This window comes from Solanum stenotomum, chromosome 10 (assembly GCF_019186545.1).
Source record: "Solanum stenotomum isolate F172 chromosome 10, ASM1918654v1, whole genome shotgun sequence".
Lineage (NCBI taxonomy): Eukaryota > Viridiplantae > Streptophyta > Magnoliopsida > Solanales > Solanaceae > Solanum > Solanum stenotomum.
In genome coordinates, this window is record NC_064291.1 from 37560631 (window position 1) to 37573446 (window position 12816).

A 12816-nucleotide genomic window follows, 5' to 3' on the forward strand; every position below is an offset into this window, starting at 1 on the left:
CTTGACTTTGTTCATCGCAAAAAATTCAATCAACATAGTTTTTTTTATCATAGGATTATTTATAGCTTTATCAATATTGTCTGTGCTTTTAAAAGATGAAGTTGAAGATGGTATACACATGGGTTCATTTCACTAATAGGGAAAGCATATATACGCCATGTAGCTTCAGGTGGGGATACCCATCTAGCTGATTGATATTCTTTTATTTCATCAATTTCTATATTTGCGTTATCGGTGTGTAAATTAAATTAAATTTTATCGTGTCCTTTGCATATATACTTATAAATATATTTTACAATTTTAATGTCAGAAAAAATCTCAACATTTATATGACAATTGAATTTGCTGAGCAGATAAGGATTGTAAGGAACCACCCATGAGTTATCAAGAAGATGACTTCCAATTTTTACAGATTGTCTTGTATTTCGTCTTTTGTAGATTGGATATGAACTTTTGCCTTTAGTTGTTTGTGCACAAAAGTTTTTTGGATATTTGAATTTGCAATAACCCTTTTTTGCATACAAGGGCATGTTGGGTTTAATGTACCACAGGGACCATGTATCATGTGCAAACGAACAAGTTCAAATAAATGAGGATTTCTTTTGGGATCTGGTAGCTCAGCTCAAACAAATTGATCATATGCTTCAGGTGTTAATATTTGTATTTTTCTTCAAGTATAATAAGAAAATGAGCATGAGGAAGACATCGCTTTTGAAATTCTATTGTGTATATATATGCAACAACTTTACCAAATATATGCGCAGTCGATATATTTTTTTTAATTCCTCTAACTTTGGTCGAAATACTCTACAAATTAGATCAGGTCTATTTTGTGCTTGATCAATTAGCAGTAGATTTTCTTTAATTTCAGGCCAAGAGGGATTACAAGTGATAGTTAAAAACAGATCAGGCTTTCCGAAACGCTAAACTAAAGTCATAGCATCCATGTATCCACGACACATATCTCTAGGACCACCGGTAAAACTGGGAGGTATTATTCTATTTCTACCTACTTGGGAAGCATCTCTTTCGCCACGACGTAGAACATCCAGAAGCCCTCTTAATACATCAGTTCTTATGAAGTCTTGGTTAAAATAAGTAAAATCAAGTCTTTGAGTTTCGATTTTGATCCATTCATCTACTACATATTGTTGGAATAATCTACCCGAATACAGAATTATGCTTTCATCATCTCTCATTTGAAGTTTATAGCAATAATATTCACGACAAGAAACAGTTTCTCATTTTTGTTTACCTTTTTGCATAATTTCATCTTCTAAATTTAAAAATCCATCAATCGAGGCCATATTGTTAACATTTGGCAATTGTTCATTTTTACAGTGTGTTTGTGTAGTCGAATGAGGACTTAGAGTTTTAATTTTTTTAATACCACAGTGCCAACCATTTTCACCATGAGGGAACAATAATGGATATTGTAATGAATCATAACATCCATAATAATAATGTACTAATTGACTTGTATCACTTTTAGTATATATTCTGATATGAGGTGTGGAAACATGGTTGTTAATATTTTGTTCTAACCATATTCCTGCAACCTCTGATGTAGTTGGTAAGTTATATATACGTTGATTTAGACCAGCATCATATTTAAGAGCAATATAGAAATCAGATAGTTGTGGAATATTTATTAAAGATTTTAAGAATATAGAATACGGATTAACTTGTAATATTTCCATTAAAGTTTCGACAATTTGTTGATTTAGTTTATCAGAACATGCCATTCGGTTTTTCAATTCATTTTCTCTGTCAAAATAGTATAGCTGAAGATTTTTCATTTTTTCACCACTTGGTATTAGATTATCTATAAAATGGTACATCTTACCCTGAACTCTAAATGTATAAATGCCTTTATTTCTTTTCGCTAAATCTTTATCGTAGTTTACTCCAAGAGATGTGAATGCAAACATGTTATTGTAGGTTCTAATATAAGTTCGGAAAATCTTTGATTTCTCGTTATGTTGTAGGTAAAGATTTTGCAAGTCTGATGGAAGTTGGTGAGAAATTAGTTTAATAGCACCTTTGGCGCAATAGAAACCCACTGATTCATATTCAAATCTTTTTGCACCACAAAAATTACATTTTGGAACGGGTTTCAACATATGGTAATTTATGGATGTTTGTGTCATTATAGTGTTTTCATTACAATGTTCATCAGCAGTTGATGTGGAGCCTGTCATGTACATGTATTTAGCATATATCTATATAATATATTTTTCTAAAGAAATATCAATATAATTTTCTGACCTAATTCAAATTGATATAAGCAATCTTCTCGCTGAATAGGATGTTGTTCAGCAGAATGTAGCTGCGTGAGGGAAGATGTAGAGATGGTTGAGTCAGCAGTGAAATGTTGTCTGCTCAATCCAGTTTAATTGGTTTGGGTTCTCGGCAAGACAACTTCTTTTTTGGTAAGGCGCTTCATTTTATATAAGTCATGACGTCGAGGTTTTTCACTGCCCTCTGCTTTGTCAGAGTGTGGATGTGCTTGTTTTTTTTTATTCGGCATTTCAATAGTATGTTTCTGTCAGTTATTAATAATCACACGGAATAATAAATATATCAGCAAGAAGTATTGATATTATAAAGTTGTAAATGCACGTAATGCTGACATAAATTTATTTTTGGCAGGGAAAGCATTACCTTGTAGGTAGAAGCCTATACAACCGCACGAACACAAAGCGAGAACGAAGAAGCTGTATTACAAAAAGGGCAGACCAAAAGAAGGAGATCAAACTATTAGCTACCAATGGCAAAAGTGAATATATAGACTTTGTACAATACTTAAAAACAAAGTTTTTTCCCAAACAGCAACATAAACCTGGTGAGAGTTGATGCAAGCCTATTGGAACATTCAATGAATCATGCAACATGACGACGTTTCATCCTATTCCCACAGAAGTTGCATTTTTAAAATCTAGGTGTATGAGGCGTCCCTCTCGGAGTTGTTTGCAAATCGCCGCTCTTATTTATTTTTTTGTTATTAATATTTTGAATTAAAAATACTTGATCACTTCCTCATCCCTATTATTCTACATTATTAATTTGTTCAAACTTGGACATTATTGACATTGTAAATCCTCTAATAAGTAACAGTAATAACTATTAAATCTCAAGTGTGCAATAAAATGTAGCAGCAATAACAGTTGACACAGAAGAAATCTCAAGTGTATCATTATACAAATTATTGGACTTTGTTCTGCAATTTCAATCGAAAGGGAAAGTGGAAAACTTAGACGCGGTGGGATAAATTTCAGTCTGCATGATCTGCAAACTAACCTCAGCTCCTATTGTTTGTGAATTATTTCCCTACCACTTAAGCGAGTTAGAAGTTTGTGCATTTGATATATACAGCTAATTTCAAGTTATTCACAACATATGACTGTATAGCCACTATATAATAGTAATTACCAATTATATCTCATTTTTGTTGATCTTCTTATTTATCCTTATGCAAAGTGATAACAGATTTGAAGTTCAAGAACCACTAAATACACTCACCTACATATCATCATCAAGAATATCCAATCTGTCTATTTCTTTTTTTACCAGCAAATCCAGAAACTAAGCTCACTTCTCTTCTATTACCAATACCATTTTCACCAGAGATTAGTGTACAACTACTAATGAAATTTTTGTAATAGTTTTCTAAAGTATTAAAATTGGTCATTGATATGCAAAAAGAAGATAACAAAATAAGTAACTCTCTCTGCGAACTATAAAAAGACAAAACAGAAGCACTTAAATAATTGGTTATTTTGTTCCATTTATGTAGTTACAGGAGAACTATTAAAAATAGTAGAAAATCATGTCCAAAATCAACATTAAAAATACAAGCTTCATTCCTAAAAAATTGAAATTCCATCATTCTCTGTGATTTAACAGTAAGAAAAATCCTCATTCTAGCATATACACGGTCCAACTATAGAAGAGTACGCAATCAAAGTTCCATCATAAACGTAGCAACTTTTTTTCATTTTTTTCAACACATTAAGATCCAGGAAACATAAACCAAATCCAATGAATAATATCAATTCATCCAAAACCCATCAACAACTCAGACACAAACACATAAGCTTCATCCAGCTTAATCAATGAAAAGGGATTTGTCGTTGCAACGCATACAGAGGCAAAATGTTAAAGTCCGATTCATCTGTAATTTCAAGAGCTTGCAAAAATTAGCAGTCCCCAAATAAAATCAAACAAACTTGAAATTCCAAAAACATAATTCGGTATAGCATAGAGGTTAACCACACGGAATTTATAATCCAACCTAATTTTAGCACAAACAAATATGGAAATCTAATTGAATTAAAAAAGGAAAAAACAACAACTTGAAATTGCAGACTTGATAACAATAGTATAAACAAAGCAGCTTCGACAGAAAGGCAAGCTTTTCTTCTATATTATACAAAACACACAACAATTTTCCCTTTTTGTGGTATATACAAGGAAGCAACAAGAAAGTAAAAAGTAACAGCAGAAACAAAAAGCAGAGAAAAGAAAATGGAGGTGACCGCCAAAGTCTTAAAAATTATTGCTGAATTACAGAAGAGTACGTGTTTGATGAATTTACAGAGAGCAATAGTAATATAGACAAAAGGCAACCTTTAAGAAGCTGAAATAACAATAATACCCCTATTGACCTTATGACTTTCAGAAATCAGAATGACAAAAATATCCTTGGCAATTGAATGACCAATAGCAGAGATGTTGGAAGGCTATATATATATATTTGTTAACGCATGTTATAATATGATCTAACCTTATTTCTCATATTATATTAATATTAATCTTGCTTTTTATAAAGAGTTATTTATACGCAGAAATGTTCGTGGTTTGATTTGAATCGGTTATTAATTAAAATTAAAATTAAATCAATCTACTGAATTTTTTTAAATTTTAAAACGAAACGAAACCAAACAAAAAAATAACCGTCGATTTAATTATTGTTGCAAAAGCAGAAACAAAAAGTATATAGCATAGCAGAGAAAAGAAAATGGAGATAAGGCCAAATCTTTCAAAATTATACGTCAATTGAAGAAGAGTAGATATTTGATGAATGTATAGAGAGCAAGACACGTGCAAGACAATGCAGCCTTTGACAAGTTGAAATGACAATAATTTCCTTCCCTGCCTTATGATTTTCAGATAGGAAAGCAGAATGACAAAAATACCCTATTTGCCAATTGTTGAAAAGTTATTGTATGTATCTAACCTTATTTCTCACAATAATAATAATAATAATATTAATCTTGCTTTTTATAAACAGTTACATATACGTAGGGATGTTCGTGGTTCGATTTGGATCGGTTATTTTGATTAAAATTAAAATTAAACAAATCTTATCGGTTTTTTAAATTTCTAAAATCAAATCAAACAAAAATAAAATAAAATAACTGTGTGGTTATTGTTGCAAAAGCAGAAACAAAAAGTATGGCAGAGAAAACAAAATGGAGATGAGGCCAAAGACTTCAAAATATAGCTCAATTGAAGAAGAGCACGTGTTTGATGAATTGTATAGAGAGAAAGACACGTGCATAGACAATGCAGCCTTTGACAAGTTGAAATGGCAATAATTTTCCTGCCTGGGTTATCACTTTCAGATGGAAAATCAGAATGACAAGAATACCCTTTTTGCTAATTGTTGAAAAGTTGAAACTGTCTGAAACTCTCTCTTCTAATATATTGTAATAATGTAATATATATATATATATGTCTCTCCTTTTATAGCAATTATCAGTTTGCAAAAAAAAAAAAACGTGTCTATATATGTTGCAATAAGTTATTGATTCATTAATTTTTTTTTTAACAATCATTATTAAAAAAAAAATTGAGTCATCAATTATAAGTTTTTTTTAATAAATAAAATTTGTTAAATACCACCATGTGTTCGGTTACGATCCTTGGTGTGTACTATTTTTGTAAAAAAAATAGGTCTTGTGTGTGACTACTCTCCTAGGCAAATCATTTTTTTGTAAACTTAGCGACTAATACAAATTTGTTTTATCCAAAAAAAATTTTAGCCAACCATGTGTCAATAATGCGATTGTGCTAAAATCACGGGACTCAGGGGTGCCTCACACCTTCGTCGGTCAATAGTGTAACACCTCAGATTCGAGAGGGGTTAGAAATGGGTCAAGTGGGAAACTCACAAGCCCAAAAATTAGACCATGGAACCCTCCACGGAGCCCAAATGGGCCGTGAAGGGGACCACGGTCCGTTAAGGGGCCCGTGGTAGGCTTCCAAAATGTGCCCCATGCAGGCTCCACTTTGACAAATGACCAGACGGCCCGTGGTAAGGTTGACGGGCCGTCAAAATGGTCGTCAAGTGGGTCTAGTCAGTAGGGGTTCTTCCCTAGCCACTGGTCAAGGACCACGGGCTTCAAAATGGCCCGTGAAGTCGTCCGTGAAGGGTTTTCATTAGACTTACAGTTTAGGGTCAACTTCAAACAATCATATCTTTTAGCACAAAAACGATATTAGGTGGTCCATGACCTATCAAATTAAAGATTTCTAAATCCTCTTTCCAACGCCACCGAGTTTTTCTAATTTCAAGCTCGGAGTAAAAAACATTATGCCCAAAATAGTGAAGCCCTGTCAGGCAGAAATTCTTCACGGCCCGTCAAACGGGCCGTGGTAGTGCATGACGGGCTATTAAGGCCTCCTTGATGCCAATTCGACAGTTTTTCTGTTAGGGACTTTTGGGTCTTTTCCCCAATTGTTTTAACTCAAAACTATATCGTTTTTTCTTCTATTCAAAGCCCTATATAATGATTTTAAACCCCAAAATCACCCAAACTCAATTCATTTTCTCAAATTCTCAAAAGAAGATCAAGTCGTTCCTCTCAAATATTTCTCTCTCTAAAAGTTGAAGAAGAAAGCTAGGGTTTCAAGATCAAGCGTCCTAACCCTCCATTGCTTCCAACCTTTTGGCATCAAAGTATGACAGTTTTCATTTATGGAGCCCTTTCCTCCATGAAGTTCTCAAATTCTCCAATTTTGTAAAGTTAGATTGCCCAATCAAGTTAGGGTTTATTTCAATTGTCATGGGTTCTCTTCAATTTTGATTTAATTGATTGTTTTATGACTTTTTATGCATGAATTGAAGTAATTGCATGTTTTTAAGATGAATCCCCATGAAACCATACATAACCCATGTTTTCTAAGCCATGATGATATAATGTGGGTCTTAAACCATGAAAGATAAATTTATGAAAAAATGCATGTCTTCTCTTTGTGAAATAGATGTAAATGAATTTGAAGATGCTTTGACTTTGAAAACATGATGAAGCTAATGAATTATTGAAAAGAATGCATGTTCATGAAAGTATGTTTATGACTAAATGTCATTTTTAAGCATGATTTCATACTTTTATCAGTTTATGCATGGCTATTATGCTTGGTACATTTTTGTACTAACACATACTCTTGCACGTTGTTTCACTCAAGTAGGGTCTGATACTCATATTCCACATCTTCGTGAGTAGGGATCTATTAGGAGAAGGTTGAAGATTGGTGAGTCCTCATGTTCCGAGGACCAAGTCTTTACTTCGTTATGTCTTTATATTTCAATTTTGAACTTGATGTACGGGTTACGTCCCAATTTTTCTTATGTACTAGATGGCTTTGAGACGATGTTTAGATTTCTGCTTCTCTTTATAAAACTTTTATATGTTGAAACTGTCTATGTATGCTAAGTGGCGTGTATGGGGCCTCTCGGGGTCTTATATGTCATGTTACGCCTAGGGGCTACCATGAGTCATGACAAATAGAATTCCTTACCCATCTTTTGTATACTAAAAATAAAGGGTCATCTCTTTTTTTATTAGGAATTTATAAGGTGACTTGGAACACCCAAAAACTCAATTCCAAGTGGCGATCAACTCTAATTTTTTTTTTCTATTTTACTTTATTTTTTCAAAAACGGTCACATCCCGATTAAAGGTATTGAAGAGGTATGACAATATCCTACTTACTCGTGTGCTATAAAGTCTTTTACCAAGTGTATCAATAGTATCTAAAGTGATCTAGTGTCATAAGGGACCTCAAACACCAAGCCAAGTTCAAAATATTCCGATCAGTTAAGTTCTAGCATGAGTTCATATAAGGATCAACTTCAAATGACCATATCTCTCGGTATATAAAGAGTTAGGTGTCCAATGACCTATCAAATCAAAAAGGCCTATGAGTCTTCTTTCCAACGCCACCAAGTTTGCCTTATTTTGAATTTGAAGAAAAAATTTATGGCTATTTACTAGAATATACATGGGATAGAAAATTAGGCGAACTCACCTGCACAATTGGCGATCCGGTGACTGGGGTTGGCGAATTACCGAATTAGCTCACCGAATTATCCTTAAAACCTTGAGTTTCTGTCCATTTGGGCGATCTAAAGTTCCAAAGAGCGATCCACCGAGTATTTTTGATGAGGAGACCTCTAGATCACCGATTTGGATGATGAAATTCATTAAAAGGTCGTTTTGTTTGATTTTTATAAATCAACTTCCCTAAGTCCTTACAACCTAATACCATCATTATACATATAGCAATTTTCTAATCCCTAATTTCCATTCTTCCAAATATCAAGAACTCCAAGAAAGGGATTTCTCCAATTTCCCAAGATCTAAATGCTCCAAGTTCATGATACGCCAAGAATCCTAAGGTTTTGAATCCAAGATTCTTGTCCACTCTTCATCTTTAAGAAAACTGCAAGGAAGACAAAAGTTAGGGTTTCAAATCTTCCAATTAAGTTCTCTTTCAAACTTTTTCAAGAACTTTGTTCTTCCATGTATGTTAGGCTATTCATAGTGATGGACTGATTTCGTCCTCACGTCCTACATCTAAATTTAGTTGGTAAAAGTTTAATCTAGGGTTATACCCTTGGTTTCAAGAATTCTTGATATGAATTAAGTTATTGATTTTGGGTCCTAAATTCTTGGATTTATTCTTGAGATGGGTAGTATCATTGAGTTATGAGTTCTTGAGTTTCTAATTTTTGAATCTCCATTCGTAATTATTGAATTATCGTATATTATGTATTGAGATTATTTAGTTGATTGTTCATGTCTATTATTCCGCGTGAACCATATTCCTAAGTATTCATTGAGTTCTTAGTGAGAATCTTTTAAACAAAACATAATTGTTTAAACTGAGTTTTTGAGAAAGTTTAAAAAAGAGATTTAACCAAAATTTGAGCAAGAGTATAAGGGAACTAAGTATTCCCAAATATATTATTGTTTATATTGAGCAAAGAGAAACCTTGTTTTCTAAATGAGCAATGAGTTCAGAGATATTTCAGAGTAATTACCTCTTTTAAGATGATAGTTTGAGAAATTATATCAAGACAGATAAAGAGAATGTTTTATACATTTGAGCATGAGTATACGTATTATTGACAGTAGTATTGAGTATCGATATGGGGATGAGTTCAGACAACTCAAAATCTTCATAAACCATGTCTTGCCAACATGGATACATGATCATACTTTTTAGATGAATCCTTATTGCTTAGTGAATCCATTTAGTTGAGAGGTTATATACCCCGGCACAATATAGGACAGTTTTGGCAGCGTGGGTGAGACGTTGTATCATCACGTAGCTCATAGTGATGGTTGTCAGTTAGAGAATCTCTCAAATAGCTAGAGTTAAAGTGTATTTTTACTATATCATCACTTATTATGTTGAGTTTTAGAGATGAGTAAGTATTTGCAAAGTTTTTAATGATTTCATTCATGCATTCCTTTACATTCAGCTTGAGTATATCTTTATCTATTGCAGTCTTTTTCCTTCCGTTATTTTCATTTCGGCTATATTACATACTAGTACATTCAATGTACTGATGTTATTCAACCTGCATCTTTCCATGATGAAGATATAGGTGTTCAGGATCATCAACAGGTGCTCCGTTCAGATCACTTTGCACTTCTTTCTAGATTTGGTGAGCCTTCGGAGGACTCCACTCTGTTCTTTCAGTTCAGTAGTTTCGAGGTGTTGTGGGTCTTGTCCTGACATCCATGTTGAACTATAGAGGTTTCATAGATAGTTAATGTTGAGTTTCTTTCAGTATTTCCTTTGAACTATTTTGGCAAATTATTATTGTTTTCAGACTGCTTTGAGTATACTATTTTGAGATAGTTTGAGTTTGAGAAGTTTTGAGACTTTTGAATTTAAAATTTTGTTTTAAATCTTAAATCTGCTTGAGTTAGTCTTCCGCTAAGTAATCAGGTCAAGAATTCATTTGGGGTCAGCAATGGTTCTCGAGTGCCGGCCACGTCCAGGGTGTAGGCTCAGAGCGTGACATAACCCGCCCCACATTCATTATACATAGGTAAGTTATTATCGGTAAATTTAATTACTTCACTGCTGGAGCTTTTCGTCTTCTTTATGCTATGTTTACATATAGAATTCATAAACCATGTATCTCATAATAAAAACAACTCCCATTTTGGCTTTTTTCATATGACTTTTTGTTACAGTATTACTGCATTACATATGACTTCTTTTTATCTTTTGTAAATGATTTGGAGATAGGCGATTTTTATATTTTGATGATGCTTCATCATTTCCTTGTTTCACTTTATTTTTCCTCCTACCTCAGTTGCCCCTTTTTTTTACTGTTGTCCAAGTGATCCGCACCCTCCCCGCACCCGCATAATTTTTAAAAACTAAGGCTTTGACCCCTCATGCACCCGCTTAGAGACTTTCCCGCCTCGCCCCACACCCACACCTCCCCATTAATATCCATTCCTAAGTAGATCCCACCAACTCATTAATCAGGTGGCATGTAGAATTTCTCTGAGTTATCGTCCATAATGCTAGTGAAAAGTGGTAAGTTAAGAGAGTCGTATACAATCATAATTTTGTTGGTTTATTTGGTATGAACAAAAATATTTCCCTAAAAATTGAAAAAAAACATATCATATCCCGAGTGAAGACAAAGATTAATTACATTCTCATATATGTCACTGACCTAAATATAAATATTATGGAGTATATAATATTTCATTAAAATAAGAAAATATCAATTCATAGAACTAATAGAGAGAGAGAGAGAGAAGCTAAGAATTTTGAATACTCCCTCTCTGGCGCCGACCCAGGGTTTACTCTGGTGGCTCCTACAGAGGTAGCAGCTGCGGAGCTGTCATGGCTGCTACGGCCACTGGACGGCTTCCTTTCGAGGCTGTCCAGCCCGCCCCACCACCCCAAACCACCACATACGCCACCCTTTTCAATTCCAATACTCTAAATCCTAAACAAACTGCCCTAATTAACTCAAAAACAATTATAAAATCAATCGAAATAATTTATGGAGAACCTACTATCACGTTTTCAATGGAGAAAAGGCAAGACTTTATGATCGAAGAGGGACTGCATCAGGAAGTGGTGTTTAAATTATCCCATGGTGCGCCCGATTTGAAGGTATTAAGATCAATTTTACCGAAACATCTTGGTACCAAGGGCAATTGTTTAATTGGCTTACTTGCTCCAAGACAAATTTTGTTGAGGTTTGATCAATATGAAGATTATGTACAAGCTTTATCTTGCTCAGTTAATTATCTTCTCTACAATGGAGAGGAGCACTAATGTAGGGTTTTTCCATGGTCCATTGGATATAATCCTAAGGAGGAACGACGTTAGCTGTGGTTTGGATTTCTTTACCGAACATATCTCCAGATTTGTTTGCAAAGAAGTCTTTGCTATCTATAGCATCGGCAGTTGGGAAACCAATAGCTATAGATAAAGCTACTCAAATCAAGTCAAGACCCAGCACGGCTAGGGTCAAGGTTATACTTGATCTAATGGAAAAGCTTCCAAATCGTATAAGGTTGCAGTTTGTGGATGGAAAATCTGGTAAGTTGATCGAGGTTTTTCAAGAGATTGTATATGATAATCTACCTTTGTATTGCAATTATTGTAAGCACCAAGGTCATGATGAAGATAGTTGTCGTTTGATCTCGAAAAGAAACCAAAATAACAAATAAATTGATGATACCATTGAAGTTGCTTTAAAATGTACTATTGATAGTGAAAAGTATCAAGGTGATGCGAGAGAATTACTAAATGAAAAAAGAAAGATTATAGATGTTGATCAAAGTAAAGCTACTTCTTTAGATCGACAATTGATTGCTGCCACTTCTGAACAAAATCGTGCAGACTCAATGGATGTTGATATAAGTAATATTGGTGTTCAAACAACTACCGAAAATAAAGGTGATTGCAATTACCAACATGCTGCTACTAATGAGATGCAATCAAAAGAAGTTGTGCTTAATTTGATGTCTAATGCAACTAAAAATGTAAGGGGGACACCAAGAGTTGGGGTTGATGCGCTACGAGTTGGTTCAGGGTAAAAATTAATGGATTCAGGACAAAAACTAATGGATACATCTGATGTTGAAGATGCTGAAAATTCTGGGCAGCATTTTTTGCAAGTTGAAAACGAGAATGCAACTAAAAACTGGGCACTGGTTGCACACAAAAAATCAACTAGTAGTCATACCCTTTCCCGTACTAGTCAAAATAATTCTCCAATAGTGAAAAGGATTCGACTGAGAATTTTCATGACAGTGAGAAGAGGCAAGATATTAGTAATGCCTCAAGAGACCTATTATGTTCGAATAGCTTTGATGTTTTATTGAAGACTATTGGTAAGAAAGCAAGGTTAACAGAGAATGACAACGATTTGATCCAAAAAAAACAGGTCTCACCACCTGCTTTGAATAGCAAATTAAGTCTAGAAGATTCCGTATTTGTGCCTAGATGTGTGCTTGCAAAGAAGAATGTGAGTCAAGG

General features: G+C 33.9%; 1 protein-coding gene across 1 annotated transcript in view; it reads left to right on the forward strand.

Moving 5' to 3' along the window:
• The window catches only part of LOC125842950 (vacuolar-processing enzyme-like), a 73145-nt gene extending 60771 nt beyond the window's left edge, over positions 1 to 12374 (forward strand). Inside the window, exons 6-9 of the mRNA XM_049522223.1 lie at positions 9776 to 9780; positions 9896 to 9961; positions 11698 to 11874; positions 12178 to 12374. Of these exons, the coding sequence (XP_049378180.1) occupies positions 9776 to 9780; positions 9896 to 9961; positions 11698 to 11874; positions 12178 to 12374 (445 nt within the window). The remainder of the gene's footprint in view (positions 1 to 9775; positions 9781 to 9895; positions 9962 to 11697; positions 11875 to 12177) is intronic.
• Positions 12375 to 12816: the final 442 nt, after the last annotated feature.